This window comes from Malaclemys terrapin, chromosome 8, assembly GCF_027887155.1.
Source record: "Malaclemys terrapin pileata isolate rMalTer1 chromosome 8, rMalTer1.hap1, whole genome shotgun sequence".
In the NCBI taxonomy this organism is placed as follows: domain Eukaryota; kingdom Metazoa; phylum Chordata; order Testudines; family Emydidae; genus Malaclemys; species Malaclemys terrapin.
In genome coordinates this window covers 6065758-6083913 of record NC_071512.1, presented here as the reverse complement: position 1 = coordinate 6083913, position 18156 = coordinate 6065758, and the positions used below count along the sequence as shown (strand labels likewise).

The window sequence follows — 18156 nt, the reverse complement described above, 5'->3', positions numbered from 1 at the left end:
AACATGCCAAGTGTAGTGGTGGCTTTTGTTACAGCCACGTGAGCGCGGGGGTGACGGAGCATCACATTTATGTGAGAGGCTGACGCAGGAGTCATAAGCCCAGCACCGCTAAACCTGCATGTGCCTTTCCCACTGACTGCAGGGAGGGCTGGGTTACAGGCCATGCCGGGGATCCCCCCTGCAAGCGCCCCCAGGCAGGGGACCCAGCAGAGGTTCCCCTGTGCTCCTGGTTCCCTTGCAGGGCTGGGGCTAGCTCTGCTAGCTCGGCGTGCGCAGCGCCAGCTCCGGCCGCCAGGGGGCACAGCAACCCCCTACTGCGCACGCGCAGGCTGGAGAAGCCGGGCGAGGGAGCCGCGGGAGAAGGAGTCAGCTGAGCCGGGCGTCACGTGACTGGGCGTCGGGTGACCGGCACGCGGAAAAGCAAGATGGAGGGGCGGGGCCGGTGATCGCCGGGCAGCTGCCGGTGAGCGCTGAGCTGGGGGCGCGTGCCCGGGGCTTGGGGGCGCGAGCCTGGGGGGGCATTGCCCGGGGCTTGGGGGGCGCGTGCATAGGGGGGCATTGGCCGGGACTTGGGGGCGCGAGCCTGGGGGGGCACTGCCCGGGGATTGGGGGGCGCGTGCATAGGGGGGCACTGCCCGGGGCTTGGGGGCGCGAGCCTGGGGGGGCATTGGCCGGAGATTGGGGGGCGCGTGCATAGGGGGGCATTGGCCGGGGATTGGGGGGCGCGTGCATAGGGGGGCACTGCCCGGGGCTTGGGGGCGCGAGCCTGGGGGGGCACTGCCCGGGGCTTGGGGGCGCGTGCATAGGGGGGCATTGGCCGGGGATTGGGGGGCGCGTGCATAGGGGGGCGTTGGCCGGGGATTGGGGGGCGCGTGCCTGGGGGGGCGTTGGCCGGGGATTGGGGGGCGCGTGCCTGGGGGGGCGTTGGCCGGGGATTGGGGGGCGCGTGCCTGGGGGGGCGTTGGCCGGGGATTGGGGGGCGCGTGCATGGGGGGGCGTTGGCCGGGGATTGGGGGGCGCGTGCCTGGGGGGGCACTGCCCGGGGCTTGGGGGCGCGTGCCTGGGGGGGCACTGGCCGGGGCTTGGGGGGCGCGTGCCTAGGGGGGCACTGCCCGGGGATTGGGGGGCGCGTGCCTAGGGGGGCACTGCCCGGGGATTGGGGGGCGCGTGCCTAGGGGGGCACTGCCCGGGGATTGGGGGGCGCGTGCCTGGGGGGGCACTGCCCGGGGATTGGGGGGCGCGTGCCTGGGGGGGCACTGCCCGGGGATTGGGGGGCGCGTGCCTGGGGGGGCACTGCCCGGGGATTGGGGGGCGCGTGCCTGGGGGGGCACTGCCCGGGGATTGGGGGGCGCGTGCCTGGGGGGGCACTGCCCGGGGATTGGGGGGCGCGTGCCTGGGGGGGCACTGCCCGGGGATTGGGGGGCGCGTGCCTGGGGGGGCACTGCCCGGGGATTGGGGGGCGCGTGCCTGGGGGGGCACTGCCCGGGGATTGGGGGGCGCGTGCCTGGGGGGGCGTTGGCCAGGGATTGGGGGGCGCGTGCCTGGGGGGGCGTTGGCCGGGGATTGGGGGGCGCGAGCCTGCACGGGGGTTGGAGCCCGGGGCTGCAAGGGGACAGTGCACCCTTGGGAGCCCGCTGCAGTGTTAGTTGCATGGCGGGGGCAGCAGGTGTCTGCAAGCTGGAGGGTTAAAGCCCAGGGGTTGCCACCTCCAGGGTGGGGGTGAATCTGGGACTGCAGGCAGATGCAGCAAAACAGGGGTGCAATGAGACTGAGGGGGGTGCTGTACTGTGCAAGGGGGTGTTATGTTGGGGGAAGTGTGAACCAGGTGGCATATGCCCAGCATAGAGGTTGTGCTGGGTAGTGCCAGTTAGACCTGACCATACACCTAGGTGACCCATGTATATGGTACATGGGGCGGGGGGGGGGGGTAGGAGCAAGGGTAAGTAGTGGGCAATATCTCTTAGCCGCAGTTGCACTAAGTATCCTCTGGACTGGAGATGCTGTGTAGCAATAAGAGGTGGGGTCGTGTGTGTCAGGTTGGGGCAAAGCAAACTCCCTAACAGTCAGAGCAGTCATAGGGAAATGCTTGTCAATGCCTCAGACCCACCCACACGTGGGCATGCTGGAGTCATGAGGGCAGTTTGCTAAATACAAATTGCCTGCGGAGGGTGAGTAATGTGGAGGGGCGTTCAGAGCACTGGTGCTGCGTGGCATCTCTGCAGGCACTGGAAAGCGAGAGTAAACGAATACTGACCGAAAAGAGCCCTGGCATCTGACACAAAACTCAAATTATGAAGGTCTTTTCCGGAGGTCTGAACAGCACCTTAATTTTGAAAGGAATAGCAGCCCCCCAACCTTTCGTGTCCAAACCAGACAAGGCGAAAACCCATAATAATGGCGGAAATGGCTCCTCCACTTCGATTCTGGAGGTAGAATCCTGACCTCAAAGGGCTAAACATGCTTATCTTTATGCACTTGGTAGCCTCAGTGACTTCAGGGGGACTGTTTTTAAGTAAACTTGCCTGCATGGTTAGAGGAGGGACTGAATGTTCTTGTCTCTCCTCTCTGTAAGTGATGAGGAAATAACTTGGTGGGTTTTGCTTTTAGCTGAGAATGTTCTCTGCATGGATGAGACGGAAACCCTCTTTCTCCCCTCAGTACTTTTCCAAACCCTGACTGAGTGGTTCTCCTTCTTGCTGATTGCATGGAAATTGACCACTTTTGCTTCCTGCTACTGTAAAATCTTTAATCCAGAAATGTCGATGTCAAGTTACGATGGGCGGATCTGCCTGGGTTTCAAAAGAGAAGAGCAGCGACGTGTACTCTAGGAAAATTCAAGGGAGGAACTGAGCACTGACTGGAGAGCAAGATAATGTAACTATGTTGTTTCTTGTATAGAGAACATCACTGATGTGAGCCTCAAATAGCATGTCAGGCTCCTGCTCCACTAATGGTTTGTTTCTAGATGAGCCATGCAGAGTAGGTGGTGCAGCTGGTTGCTGTGTAATTAAGTCCGATTGCTTTGTTGGAAGAGTTTCTCTTTGATCCCCAGGCTGACAATTGCCTTTACTGTTCACAGTACATACACCAACAATTCCCTCGCCGCTGCCATTTACATCCTCCTGTTCTGAGAGGGGATAGGATGCTGCTTGTAAAAATATCACCTGTTGTTTTGGCGGGCCTGGGTAGAGTTTGGAAATGAATCTGCCCAAGAGCTGGGGCGATCGATCTGCATTACTGACTGGATTTGAAATTATGCTAATTGCCTTTTGGGCAGGACCCCATTTTAATGGCTTGGCTGAAGTTGAGCTAAGCATGAAGGACGTTGCTCCTTGCTCTTCTATTGGGCACCTATGTTTTTCGCCCACTTCATTCTTTCTAGGCGGGGGAGGTAATTATTTGGGTTAGGGAGGGTGGGGTCTACACCTTCCCAAAGGCTTCGCTTTCTCTCTTCAGTTATCTTCCCCATGCTGTCCCTTCTCGAAGCCTTGCAGAATATCATTCCACTTCCTTTTCTGTGTGAGCCTCTCTCCTTCATTCACCTAATGCCAGAAGCTAAAACAAACGCTTTGGGGGATAAATTCATCCTGGCCGTCAGTGGATTTTGGCCCTTTAAACTATGATGTTAGTTTCAAATGAATGCTTACACCTGTTCTCTAACCTCTAGGACAGTGGTTCTCAAACTTTTGTACTGGTGACCCCTTTCACATAGCAAGCCTCTGAGTGTGACCCCTCTTATAAATTAAAAACACTTTTCAATCTATTTAACACCATTATAAATGCTGGATGCAAAGCGGAGTTTGGGGTGGAGGCTGACCGCTCGTGACGCCTCACGTAATAACCTCGTGACCCCCTGAGGGGTCCCGACCCCCAGTTTGAGGAGCCCTCCCGCCCCCATCCTGATAACCTGGCTCACACCTCTTTTCAGCAAAACTCCCCTCCCCATTGAGAAGGAGGATCATCCAGTTTTGTTAGATGCTGCTATGGAGCAGTAGATCTTGCCTTTACCATGGAAATGAGAAGCAGCACTTCTGCAGCACTGTGCCGGCCTTACGTGACTGCCTCTCCTCAATTCAAACCTGCCTTCCCCGTTGCTTGGTGCAATGGACTTCCTGTAGGCCACTGTGGTGACTCACAAGGCGTGTTCTGTGTCAGCTGATTTAGGGTTAAAGCTTGCTCAGAAATAAGAGCAGTACCGGGAGAGGACACAGTGTGGTGAGAGACCTGGGTTTTTTTTGTTTTTTTTTTCCCCCGGAACACCCCTTATCTGAGGGGGACTTTTCTGAAAGAGAAGGAAACCACTTGGTCTCCAGGACAGGAGGGGTTGATGTAAACTAACTGCAGGTGAGACAGAGATAGGTGCCCTGCTGACTAAGGAAGGAGAAAAGTAGCTCGAAGGACAGCGGAACCTCAGCTCCCCAGTGCTGCCTCATCATTCTAGTATGTACTTTCGGTGGCTGTAAAACTTCTAACAGCAGGAGGAGTGTGGACTTGACTCTGACCACAGGGAGACTGCAACGGGATGAGATGATTGACTACCTTGGAGCAAAGGGTTCTGGGTTGAAATGAACCTCTTAAGAGTGACAGCTGTCTCAGGTAGTGGAGGAGCAAGTTAATACATGTGCTTTATCCAAATACACCTCTACCTCAATATAACGTGGCCTGATATAACACGAATTCGGATATAACGAGGTAAAGCAGCGCTCCGCAAATTAACGACCGGTTCTCCCTCTGTCCTTTTATTATTTGCATTAGAGTAATACCTAGAGATCCCTAGTCAAGTCAGGTGCCCCCAGAGAGCTTCCAATCTAAACAGACGAGTCAGAGGAGGGTATGATCCCTGCTTTCCAGATAGGGAACCGAGGCTCGGATTTTGGGCAAGTCATATGACTGTGTTGCAGAGCCAGAAACATGAACCCAGGACTCCTGAGTCCCCGTCCAGTGGTGTAACCCCAAGGCTAGGCATCCATCCATCTTTCCATCCCTTGTTGTGTGTCCTAGCTCTCTCTGGGCCTTGCTTTCTGTTCTCACTCCTTGCTGCTTCTCTCTACCAATTCCCTCCGCTGCCTCCACCTCTTTTCCCCATTCTGTGTTCTTCCTCTCTGCAGTGTTGTCTCTCTGACCAGCCCACAAGCTATAGCAAATATTTGAGTGCCTGTTGTCCAGGGAGAATGGCTGTTTGCTCTGGGCCCAAACCTGCTTTCACTGCAGTCTCACAATTGCTGCAGTCGGAGCAGAAGCAGGCCCCTTGTGCCCAGGGGAGTGACTCCGAGCCGCATGGTGCCACACACTTCCATGCACGTATATTGCATATCTCCGAGGCTGTGATGCTTGCTGGTTCTACTTGTGGTTTGTTACTTAAAGGTGAATTGTGACACTCCTGTGGTAGGAATGGAAACAGAGCCTGGATCAGCCCAGCAGTAATTAAAGCATATTTCTCTCTTTGTGTTTCCGCAAATTAACGACCGGTTTCCAGCCAGTTGCTAATACTGCCTGTGGGGCTGCCACCATTGGTCACCCCAATAGCAGACTTGTCTCTTGGTTTGCCGGATGTTTTCAGCCCAAGTGGAACTGCTGCTCTGAGGGCTGGCCCAGCAGCAGTGAACCTAGATGCTGGGTGGATTTCCATGTCTACTCTCCTAATCCTTCTGCAAACCTCTAAAGCTTCCTTGTTCCATTTACAGGCTTTGAACATTTACCATCTTAAGACACAGTAACATCATGCTTGGGAGGACTAGTGCCTGGGCCTGCAGTCAGCATGGCATCTGGAGAGACTCCAGGCTTCATCTTGGAACTAAGCATCTGATTGCTTCTTGACTTGCCCCCAGGAGAAAGAGGCCTTCCTTTTAAATGCTAACCTATCGGTTCTGTAGGGCACCCAGTTGCTAGAGCACTGACAGAGTAGAAAGGCTCCTGAAAGCCTCTCCATTGTGTTCTCTTCTCAGATCTTATTAGGGTGACCAGATGTCCTGATTTTATCCGGACAGTCCCAATTTTGGGGTCTTTTTCTTATATAGGCTCCTATTACCCCTCACCTCCTTTCCTGATTTTTCACATTTGCTGTCTGGTCAGCCTAGATCTTATCCAGGAAGCAGTTTAAACCCTTAGTCCAACTTGATCAGCCTGATTTCATGGGGCGGGGGGAGGGGAAGTCCTGAACCCTGGGTAAAGATTCCTGGAGCTGGCCCTGGCAGTGGGGGTTGGGACCTGCTTGTTGTCGACACGGATCTCAAAATACCAAGATGAACTAGATGAAAGACGGTTGGGAACTTCGCTGGATGTGTGGGGGGCACTTGTTCCCCCGCAGCCAATCAGTGTCTCTTCACTGGGAGTCCTTTGGGTGCCTGTCAGTGCTGAATGTATCCACTCCCTGGTGGGCCTGTACAGGACCCTCCATTCTGAGCACCTGTCAACAGTCTTCCATAAAGGTGACCTGCAAGTAGATGGAGAGCTCCGGGGCTGTGTGCTGCCAGCTTGCACGGGCTGATTGCTCTGCGTACCCGGCCTGTTTAGGAGAAGCGGTACAGACGTCCGTGTCATCTGGTGTTAAGTATCTGGGCAGGTCAACTCCGAGTGATCTGTCCCCGCAGGAATTGCTGGGTGCATCCCGGGTGGGTGTGTCTAGCTTCGGGGAGGAGTGCGGGACTTATATTGACCCCTCCACAGGCCTAGGCTCTCCGGTTATTCTGGAGGCTCCATTCAGGCATGCCGACACTGTGACTGCTGGGCGGGCTGGTGAGGTGGCGCCCTATAATAGCCTGCCAGGGTGAGCCTGCCCTGGCAATAGCACAGGGAGCTGGTCCTGTGACCATGGCTGAACCAAAGAAACCCCAGGCAGGGAGCATAGAGTTAGCCGCAGTTCCTGATGTGACTGTCTCCACAGCCACTATGTCCACCAGGAGGCTGCGCAGCGAGGACTACAACGACTACAGCTCCACAGAGGCTACGCCTGACGGGAGCCCCCCCGAAGGCATAAACAGCTTTGCCTCTCCTTCATCCTACCAGCGGTTCGGGGAGAGCAACGGGACGACGTAAGTGACTGGTTCAGAACCACCTCTTCTCTCTGCTGGCGCAGACGGCCCGTGCGTTACTGAGAGTGGGCACTGCATTCAGCTGCTGGACACCACGGCCCCCCCCTGTACTCCTCAGAGGATGCTCCGGGATCCTTTGGGCGTGAAATGTGCTGTGTAACCGGTACAGAGCTACGGTTTGCCTTGCAGGCTCTCTGGTGCCTGTCCGTACAGGTCTCTGGGAGCAAGTGCTCCGCCTGCCAGGGTTGCTGTAAGTTCAGTCCAGGTGTGGATAGATCAGGTACTTTCCACAGATGCTGTGTCTCCGCAGATTTTATTTTATTTTATTTTATTTTTTGGCAGTTTATTTCCCCCGTGAAGCCTGACTTAGAGATAGCATCTTAGTTTTTTAAAAGCAGCTTTGGATTTCCCTCTTCCTCCCACCCCCTTCCTCCGCCACTTTTTTTTCCCAGCCAGCTCTGACTTGGGGATGTGGAAGGCAAATGACTTGCCTGAATTCAGAGCAAATCAGTGGCTTGCTGGCAGTAAGGATGCTTGAGTTCACGGACTCAGTCAGTATCCGTCGCTTCTGACTGCGTGGTCACCTGCTGGTGCTGCTGGGCTTACGAAGACCTGCAGGTGCTGAGCTCTGCTTGCTGCTCCGGCAAACGTATCCGCTGCTCAGAGATCTTGCCAGGGTATTTTCTGTTCCCAGCCACTGGCAATCTCTGTTCAAGAGCAGCCTAGGACTAGAGTGGCCATATGGGGGGGGGGGGGGGGAGGGGGGCTGGGGCTGAAGTACACTGGCAGGCTTGCACTGGGGCTAGAATATCCTGTGCCATTCCTGACCGTCTCTGTATCTTCTCCTCCGCAGATGGTTTCAAACCTTGATCCACCTGGTGAAAGGGAATATTGGCACTGGCCTTCTGGGACTGCCCCTGGCTGTGAAAAACGCTGGCATCGTGGTAAGACGGCGTCTCCCTTAATAGCACGGAGGCACCCACTCCGATTGCGGGTGGGGGGCTCCTGCTTGGTTTCTAGACAGAGGCATGTTGCTGACTTGGACTCAGGCCTTCTGTGTGTCTAGCACCTCCTGCTTAGATGGCTGCTGGGGTTGGTCAGAGGCTAGAAAGCGTCCAGCCCTACATCACCGGTTCCCCTCCCTGCTAGGTCAGTAGTGACTGCGCGGCTAGTGGCTGGCTGTTCAGAAGCCCGAGTGAAGAGCTGCGGTGTCGGGCTGGTTCCTTGGGGGAAGGCATCAGCAAGGCGTCGCTGCTGTGTTCCTCTTGGGGCCATTTCCTCTGCCCGGGCTTGAAACAGGGTGTTGGGGAAGGTTTGCCTGTGTGCTGTATTGTGTAGACAAACAGAGGGCTGCAGACTCCAGAGCGGTGGGGCTGGCGCTTTTTGCCAATCGTACATCAACCCTTAGCAGGTCTCTTTGCAATGCTGCAGTTAGACCAGTGATTGTAAAGCCTCTGGCTGCTAGATGTCCTCTCACCCCCTTACCTAGACTGAGAAAACACGTTGTGTGAGGTCAGGCGGTCTCTTCTCCGCTCCTAGCAATTAAATACAAGTGTAAGTCATGACCTAAAACAAAACCTTGCCGTGTGACGACAACACGTCCGCCTAGCCCAGGTGGTAGAACTTGGGCGTTAACGCTGTCCCAGAAGCACCTCGCTCTGAACTGCATTCCTTAGCAGTCAGGTGCTCTGTTACCTTTCAGGTGTCGCTGAGCCTTCCTGCTTATTAACATTCTTGTGTATCTAGCTGCTCCTACAACCCTCAGGCACTGAGACAGGCGTCTTCGTCTCACCAGTATCTATAACAGACCATACAGTGCATAGCGCCAGCATCTGTGGAGGGAGCAGGCCGCCCTTCTGCCCATTGCCTCTGGAGCTCCAGGGGATCCTAACACTAAGTCAAACCCCAGTGGTTCCATTTCCCCCTTGACTTTGCTACTAATCTGGTGCCACGCGTGGTTTAAATACCGTCCATCTTCTGTAAAGTTCCTTGAGGGGCTTTGGCATCAGACAAAGCCAACATACCTCACTTGAGGTTCCGCGGCTCTCCACCAGTCCGCAGGCGCGAGGTTCCCCAAACCTGGGACTGTGCTGTACTGCAGGGAACAATCCAGCATTTGGAAAGGCAGAGCCTGGATCCTACAGAGCTTTTCCCCCTCGCGGTTCTGATTCAGGATCAGAGCGGTGTCCCGCCGTGCTAATAGTTTTGCGTGGCTTCCTTGGTACGCTCTTCTAATGCAGGCAGGACCGCCCTTGTGTTCTCAGCTCTCTGTACATTGCTGTCTAATGTGAACCCAGCCTTGCAGTTCTTGTTTTAACCATCATAGTGCGCTCTTCTCTCTCTCTCTCTCTCCCCCTTCTCCTGCTGTCTAGCTGGGCCCACTCAGTTTGCTGGTGATGGGAATTGCCGCAGTGCATTGTATGGGCATCCTGGTTAAATGCGCTCACCACTTCTGCAACAAGTAAGAGAAACCCTCGCTGCTGTCGGGCCTGAAGTGTTGGCCTCCTATCCCCTCCCCAGCACCCCCCTTGTCTTAGTTTTATGGAGCCCATTAGAAATGGTGACACATCCTTTAAAGTCCTCAGGCAGCATTCTGTCCGTTGAAGTGTGCCAAAGTGCTGAAAGCCCTTGTGCAACCTGTGGCCAGAGAGCTCTCCTTCCTGAATCCCTGGGGGTGGCGCATGGTGGGCGTAGAGGGTTGGAGAGGATGTTGCCTTTGTAACCTTGTAACCAGATTCGCAGAGTGTTGCACCAAGTTCCTCATATTGGGAAGAGGCTTTTTGCAAGCTACCAGGCTAGGTAAGTTGCGCAGACTTCCCAAGGGCTTGGTCAGTTTCTGGTTGAGAGAGGGAGCTGATGGGGAGGAACGTTTAAGGAGAGAGGCTATTATAAAGGCGATTGTGTACAGCACGTGATTGTGCCGTGCCTGGCCCTCTGAGTCACTCACGCAGTGTGCTACGGGTGTGCTCCTCGGTCCCGATTTCACACTGCGCCCCCTTATCCCAGTGCTGAGCCCGGCAGTGCACCTGACAGCACTGTATGTGTTGTCCCAGTCCTTGATCTCTCCATCTACAGCTCTCCTGGTTCTGCCGACTCCTTTGTGAATCACTTAATCGTCTCCGCCTTTGCTTCCCCACCTGTAAAAGGAGGGTGGCGACGCCTCCCTACCTCCCAGGGGCTTTGGGAGGGGCACGTCACTAACACCTGTGATGTGCCGTGAGATCACTGATTGGGAAGAGCCGCAGAGGGGGAAAGTATTAAAGAACAAAACAGAAAATGGAGGAGGCCACTTTCACTTCCCATGGCCTGATTATATCCCTGCTTGCACCAGTGTAGCGAGGAGCTCTCCTTGTCTGTTGATTCGAGTCCCCAGCTCACACCTGCTTTGGGTGCATTCCCATCTTCCTCTGAGCAGATACTACGGGGTTATTGCTTGTGGTTACACAAGCTTCTGACGCTCCCATCTCCATTATATGGTATCTGGGTTCAACAGAGAAGCATGACTGAGTTATTTACAATGGCCTAGCACAGTGGTCCCCAAACTATGAGGTGCGCCCCCCTACGGGATGCAGAGGAGTGTTTGGGGAGGTTCAGCAGGGCCTGGGCCAGCCTCCACGGGAGCGCCACCTGGCCCTGCTCTGCCCCCAGCTGTGGCCCCGACTCTCAGCTGCAGTGGCACTCGGCCCCTGCTGCCAACCCCGACTGTGCCTCTGTTCTTGGCCCAGCCCCAGCTGCGGCTCCGCTCTGCCTCCAGCCCTCACCCCGGCTGCAGCCTCTGGCCCTGCTGACGGCCCGGCTGCAGTTCTGCTCCCAGCCATGACTCCGGCTCCCAACTGTGGCCAGCGCGGGGGCGGGGAGGGATATGAGGAAAAAGTCTGGGGACCCTGGCCTAACTGTTGCCAATCAGAAATATATTCAGACTTGCATCTAATAGCAGCAATCTTGTGTTATTCCCCCGGTGTGTGCCTCTGAAAGTAGATTGGGCCACCAATGTCCCCTTCCTCTCTCCCTTCAGATATCAAAGGCCTTTTGTGGACTATGGAGATGCTGTGATGTACGGGCTAGAAGCCAGCCCTAGCGCTTGGCTTCGGACCCATGCCATCTGGGGAAGGTACCGTGTTCTCTTCTTGCTTTGGGTTCGGATTGGGAGAGGAAGAGCTGGCTGGGCTCTCAAACATGCTAATCAAATAGTGAGTAAAATAAGAGACTTAACTGGTTCTTCCAGTTCAGGGGAATGCAACCTCCTCGTTCTCGGCTTTGTCCCGGTCTGATGGGAGCCTGGCTTTGTCCGTAGCACCTTTCTTACCCCGAGAGAGGCCGCACAAAGCGAAGAGCTAGGGTCTGGCCAGGCTCTAGGCAAACACAACTGTTGTGTGCTCCGCAGTTGCTTGTATACACCCCTGGATGCTGGAGTCTGGCTTGCTGACAGGATTGTGTTTATTTCCTTGAAATGCGGGAGGTCATCCTTCCCCGTGTGCTCAGTTGTGGTGCTAGAGGGGAAATATGGTACTTTAGTGCACGTGTCTGGGTGGAAAAAGGAAACTCATTTGCTCCGCAGCCCAGCAAGGAAGGGACAGATAATGCTAATTACTTCATTGCATGTTGGCACATCTTCCTGTCAGCGGCTGGACACTGTGAAAGCTTTAACCGCTGGTTCAAACGCTTCCCGTCCATCTCCGTAACTCCATCGCCTTGCAGGTGTTGCCGAAGTCAGTACGTTAGCAGTGTGTCTGTTACACACACTGACAATCCGTATGTGAGGCAGTGCTTATGTGGGGCAACAAGAGCCTGTAACACCTCTTGCTGGGACAGATCTCTTTGAACGCAGGGGGGAGAAGTGGCTGAGTCTCCCAGACGCCCGGGGGGCGGTGCTGGTCCCTTCCACAGAACGGGGAATCTAAACTCATGGGGGTGCGGAGAGACGCTCTTCAATTAACCACTGAAACCACTTACCAGGGCTTGGGGTGGATTCTCCATCACTGGCAATTTTAACATCAAGACTGGATGTTTTCCTAACAGATCTGCTTGTGGAATTACTTTGTGGCAGTTCTGTGGTTTGTGCTATACAGGAGATCAGACTAGAGGAGCACAATGATCCCGTCTGGCCTTGGAATCTATTAATTTGGGGGGTCTAGATCTTCATCCCCACCCAGTGTAAACTGTGCGCTTCTGCGCCTCTCCAAGCTGCAAGATAACGTCCCCTCCTTGGCCACAATCTTTGAGATGCCTTTACGGGTCTCTTGGGCTAAATCTCTAGAGGCCACAATGTCAGACTTACCCACGTCTAGCACAGGAAACTGAACCCTTTCTAAAATGGGAGATGGAGTGGAGAAGGTGAACGGAGAGCTAGGAATTTTTAAGCATAAGATGCAGGATCCCATTTCATCCCTTTGCTGAGACAGCGGTTGGAGACCACTCTTGCGTAGCCGAGATCTGTTCATGCACCTTTCTCTGCTTGCAGCTCCTCTGATGGGCCTGTTCCAGGTATTGGCTTGTCTCCCCGTTGAGAGGTTCCACCTTGTACCCAGAACATTTTAGTTTGACAGTTGCTGGTGCAGCCTTAAGAAGGTCTAAGAGGACACAAAGGGCCTTCTGCTGTGCGAGCTTGCTGGTGAAACAGAGGGAGAGGGGAAGTATCTACCTCGGGCAATGCTCCCTCCTACCATCAGCAAAAGCAAGCCATCCTGATCACCCTTTGACCTCTAGCTCTGTATTGCAGCCTCCTAGCAGAGGAATTGCTCACACGGTTGATGTAGCATTGGGATCAAAACATGCGCCTCTAGCATGAGTCCGTGTCTTGCAGGCTGCATGGTTTTAGCATTAATGATTCTTTTATAAATACTTTCTCTCTTCTCCCTCCACCCCCCACAGGTACGTAGTGGGGTTTTTCTTGATTCTCACCCAGTTGGGGTTCTGCTGTGTGTATTTCGTATTTCTGGCTGACAATCTGAAACAGGTAAGACTTTGGCTTTTTTTGGTGATAAGGGGGTGGGGAGGGGAGTTCTTTTCCAGATTTGGGGTGAGGGAAGAACTCAGGTTGTTCCTTCTCCTGCAAACTAAAACCCAAACCCAGGGAGAAGAGTCTTGCTTCCATAACTAGAGCAGTACAGGAAAACGTAACCCTTCAGCCCAAAGGCAAAGATCAATATCCCGGCCGCGTTTGTGCAAAGTGGGAAAGTGACCGATACAACCTCCCCCTACCATGTATTTGTCACCGGTGATAAATGGCTGCTAGACCTCTTGTTTTCCACACTCACCGAGCGAACTAAGGCCAGGACCTGGAAAAAACATCTGCACTAGATAAAACTTGCCTGCCACATCCCTTGGCTTTGGATGCTTCCAAGCCTCAGGGGTTAAGAGGGGAAGGGGATTATCCCACATGGCCTTTTGCAGGAATCTTGCATCTTCCTGTCAAGCGGTTGGTACTGGCCGCAATTCAATGGGATATTGGACTAGATGGTACGGTAGCCCCTAGAAGCTCCGGTTGGGACAATCTCAATTTCAGGGGGAGGTTCCTATTGTAGAATGATGCCAACGAGAGCCCTTTTAAACAGGAACAAATGAATTAGGTCTCTCCTCTCCAGATGGCAAACTTCCCAGGGCAGGGACCGTAGCTTTTAAGGCCAGAAGGGACCATCAGATCATGTAGGCTGACCTCCTGTATATCACACATTACCAAGGCTGCCCTGGCACCGACACCCTAAGCCCAGCAACTGAAATTAGACCAAAATATTACAGCCTAGAAACAGGCATTTGCAAAACTTCAAAGCAAGCTGGGAGTCCTCTGCATGCCTCCCCATGCCAGTTGCTCCTTTCCTCTTAAATGGCCAGAATCCAGCAGGCAGGGCATAAAAAGAAAGCATTGAAGATCTGACTGCGTCCCACGCTCTGAGCTGGGCAGTGTGCTGGGGGAGCGCTGCCAAGTGTCCCACAAAGTGTCGGAGGAAACCCTGCCCACCTGCTTCCCCAGCACGAGGGGAGCTTTTCTGGGGGAACGCCCTTGATGCTGTGATGTATCTTTTTAAATAAGTGGCTGGAAAGGAGACTGCATCAGCAGTCGTGCCTACTTAATAAACACTCTGTGGGGAGCGAGAAATCCACAGATGCGTGCCAGCTCAGCTAGTGTTTTGATCTGTTGGATGCTGCGGGGAGTGTGAGATCGCTGGAAACAGGCTTAGTTGGGTTTTGTTCAGATCAGTGTAAATTATTACTCGTCTGGGAAAGGGGGGGAAGAGGGGAGAACAACCTCCGGTTGCTCTGAAGAACTGGGCCGTAATGTCCTGAAAACCAGTCTCCTCAGGAGGTGGAGAGAGGAGGGGTGGGATCTCCCAGTCACCACATTTGGGAATACACCTGAGAGAATTCCTGGGGGTTTCATGTCCTTCCCAGCGTTATGTTGCCTTCTGCCTTTTGGGGGCGTCCTGTCTCTTTTTCCACAGGGCAGTGAATTAGTCTGTGAAGTGGCTGCTCTGCATCACTGCTCTCTCGGTATGATGGGCTGTTTTTTCCTTCACCTCACAGACCCTGTCATACTCAGGCGTGAATAGAGGGCAGGTGGACAAATGCAGCCAGCTGTTGGTTCACTGACCCCACTGGCTGTCACTGCTATTTCCAGGCAGGCTTCCTTCCATGGGAACCCTTCGTGTTGCTTTAATAATGGAGCAATCTCGGCGCGCCAATGCTGGCTGACCTACAAAGGAGCAGACCATTCGAAATGGAGATTAGATGTTTGCTTATTTACTGGCTGAGGGTGGGGAAAAGCCCTTTGCTGGTTTCAGAAGCCCATATTTTGGGGGCATTCTTTTACATGATGGTAAAGTAAATCCTCCTGTGAGATCTTGAGCATTAAGTCTTTGCACGCTATCCGTGTTTATGTTTTGTGCTGTGCTTCGCCAGCCCAGGAGTGGTTACGGCTTGGGTAATGCATTGTATACTAACACCAACGTGTCTTTAATCCAATCGCGATGTGGCAAAAAAAGGAACAGGCTGTTTCCGCTTTATGCAGCGCGTGTGTGTGCGCGCATTGAGTTCTTTGTAAAAATATCCTGTGCTGTCTTTTTAATAGACTAGTTATGGGTTGGCTAAAAAGAGTTATTTGCAACTCGTTCGGAAATCCTAGCTCAGTTGTCCAGCAGTCTGACAGATTTACACTTGATGTGATAGGCGAGGTGCTTGTCTCAAGTGTCTTTGAGGACCCAGGATCTGTGACCGTGGCAGGGGGTGGACGCTCTTGTGTCTAAAGCACAGGGCTGGGCTCTATTCCCAGCTTTTCATCGTGCGTGCTGCATGACCTCGATGCAAGTCTGAGTCGCTACGCCTCGCTTTCCCCAGCTAGGGACCATAACGCGTCTCGCTTGGGAGTCGGAGTTTCATGTGCTGTTTACAAAGCTCTGTAAAATTCATATGGAAGCCGCTATAGAAGTTCAAAGTGTTTTCATAGGAAAAAAACATGTTAAATGTCTCCTCCCTGCCTGCCCTAGAGTGGCGTGTTGGGTTATTAAAAGAACTTGCAGTATTTAAGTTTTGCAAATGCAACCTCTCTCTAAAAGATAAAGGCTGTGTGGCTAGGACTCGCCAGCAGCCCCGCGACTCGGTTGCCAAGTTCAGGTTATGACAGGGAACAGTTCGGGATCCAGAGGTTTTTTGGCTCCTCCCTCCAGGTGATCTCTGCAGCAAATGGCACCACCAATGACTGCCATTCCAACAAAACCACGGTGCTGACTCCCACCATGGACTCCCGGTTGTTCATCCTCTCCTTGCTGCCGTTCCTGGTGCTGCTCGTGTACATACAGAATCTCAAGTTCCTGTCCGTCTTCTCCATGCTGGCCAACCTCGCCATGCTGAGCAGTCTCATCATGATAAACTGGTATATCATCACGGTACGTGTGAAGACCAAAGCTGAATGCCTCTCGAGTCTAGAGACCTTCCTGAAACCTCCCAGACCTCACTCAGGGACTGCATATGATCATCTTCAGATGTTTGAGAGCCGGGTGCGCCTCTCGGGGCTTCAGCCTGGTGGGGAAGGAGGGGTTCTGGGGGATTCTACCTGACCCAGAAGGGAGGGGTGTGTGTGTTGGGGAGCAGGGCTGAAGACCCAAGAGGCTCTCTCCCACTGGCCAGAAGCACTGAGACCCACCACTCTGCTGCAGGGCAGAAGCCCAGAGCTCCCCCCCGCCCCAAGTCTGGTAGGTGGAGAATTGGGGGGACATGGAGGGCTCTGTGAACTGCACTTTAACTGTAAAAGAGCCACAGTTTGGCTACCCCTACATTAGATGAGCTACTCTTAGGGAGTGCTGCAGGTCAAGACAGTTAGAGGAGGGTGTGTGTGGTGGGGGGGATGTACACTGGAGTCGTTGGGGTACTGTAGGTAAAGCATTAGGTGCACTGCACGGGGGGGAAACTTACCCAGCTCTGTCAGTGCCGGGTGTGCACCTGCTTTCAGGAGCATTCTAGTCCATGTTTTGACTGAGTGCTTGGGAGCTGAAACTTTGAGCAAGCGCCACAGAAAAGAAACCTTTGGAATAGGCCTCGGTTTCTCTCTTGCATTTAAATCCCAGCTGCTCTTTTCTAGGGCCTTCCGGATCCCAGCCACCTGCCTCTCGTAGCGGGCTGGAAGACCTACCCTCTGTTTTTTGGCACGGCTATCTTTGCTTTCGAAGGTATCGGCGTGGTAAGTGTTGGCTTGTAGGCAGTGCAAGAATTGGCTGCTATTTGTGCTCTCTGCAGCATCTGTTCTGTGTGTGCTGAGATCTCTCTGGGCTTGTAAGCCAAATGTGTGACCTGGGTGACTGGTATTCATTGTGTATTCACTACACAGACACAGCTTCCCTCCGTCTAACCTCGTTGCTACTGGGGGAATGGAAGGGTATCGAGCCCTTTAAAGAAATCTTGAAAGACCTTTATACTTCAGCAGCAATTGTTCAATTACTTCCTCTTCAGATCTAATACTTTCAAAGCCAGTGTTCTGACTTAGAGCCCTTGGGGTCTACCTGTGTGGCACAGATGAATGTGGTCTATAGGAGTGAAGTTCCCTGAATATCTCTACCGGGTTGGGTTTTAAAGCTGCCTTGCTGGAGAGAGAAAAGACACAGTGACATGAAGATTGGACTGCTTGGTCTATTCCCTCCACTTGAGTAGCCTGGTATCTTGCAACGGTTTCGGTTCAATTTCCGGCAGTGCCAATTATGTTTGTCTACTTCCTAGTAGGTGCTGTAAATAGAACAGCATGCGGATAGTAAAGAGGAGGAAGTGGGTGGGTGGAGCACTTTTATTATCTTGGTTAAACATCATAGGCTATTTCCCAGAGTTCCCTTTCTAAGAGAACAGCTGTTTTCATTTCTTTGTGTTACCTGGCTGCGTAAACACATGAGCTGGAAGCACCAAGTCCATTAAGAACATAAGAACGGCCACACTGGGTCAGACCAGTGGTCCATCTAGCCCAGTATCCTGTCTTCCGACAGTGGCCAAAGCACTGGTCTTCAGAGGGAATGAACAGAACAGGCAATCATCGCATGATCCATCCCCTGTTGTCCACTCCCAGCTTCTGGCAATCAGAGGCTCAGGACACCCAGAGCATGGGGTTGCATCCCTGACTATCTTGGCTAATAGCCATTGATGGACCTGTCCTCCAGGAACTTATCTAGTTCTTGTCTAAGATACCAGAGTATTGACTGCACAGACCTGTAAAGCAAGCATAGGGCGGTGGGAATAAAAGCTTTTTCTTTGGCTTAGTTTGCTTCTCTCAGTCTTCTGCTCCAACCACTGTGCTTCTGTGACCTGTTGGTGCGCCCTCTTTCCAAACCACCAGAGTCGAAGACGTATAGCAGCTAGCGAAGGAGCTCACAGAAATCTATATTTAAAAACCCAAAAGCACCACTGACAAATCAACTGTAAAAGAATAAGACTGGCCAAGAAAGAATTTGAAGAGCAGCTAACTCAGGACACACATACTAATAGAAAAAATGTAAGTCCATCAGAAGCAGGAAACCTGCCAAATAGCCTCTGGGGCCACTGGCCGATTGAGGTGCTAAAGGAGCCCTCAAGGAAGACCAGACTATTGCGGAGAAGCTCAATGAATTCTTTGCATCCATTTTCACGGCAGAGGACGTGGGGGGGATCCCCACAC

General features: G+C 53.5%; 1 protein-coding gene across 3 annotated transcripts in view; it reads left to right on the top strand.

Annotated features, from left to right (window-relative positions):
* The first annotated feature begins 415 nt into the window (after positions 1-415).
* Positions 416-18156, top strand: part of LOC128842091 (proton-coupled amino acid transporter 1-like) — a 34751-nt gene continuing 17010 nt past the window's right edge. Inside the window, exons 1-8 of one of the 3 annotated variants that reach the window (XM_054037818.1) lie at positions 416-463; positions 6884-7031; positions 7885-7975; positions 9404-9492; positions 11047-11142; positions 12903-12987; positions 15692-15910; positions 16603-16701. In XM_054037818.1, the coding sequence (XP_053893793.1) occupies positions 6889-7031; positions 7885-7975; positions 9404-9492; positions 11047-11142; positions 12903-12987; positions 15692-15910; positions 16603-16701 (822 nt within the window). In that variant the 5' untranslated portion in view covers positions 416-463; positions 6884-6888. Of the gene's footprint in view, positions 464-3862; positions 4597-4798; positions 7032-7884; positions 7976-9403; positions 9493-11046; positions 11143-12902; positions 12988-15691; positions 15911-16602; positions 16702-18156 lie in introns of those variants that run through there. The other 2 variants (XM_054037817.1, XM_054037816.1) reach the window with 2 other exon arrangements.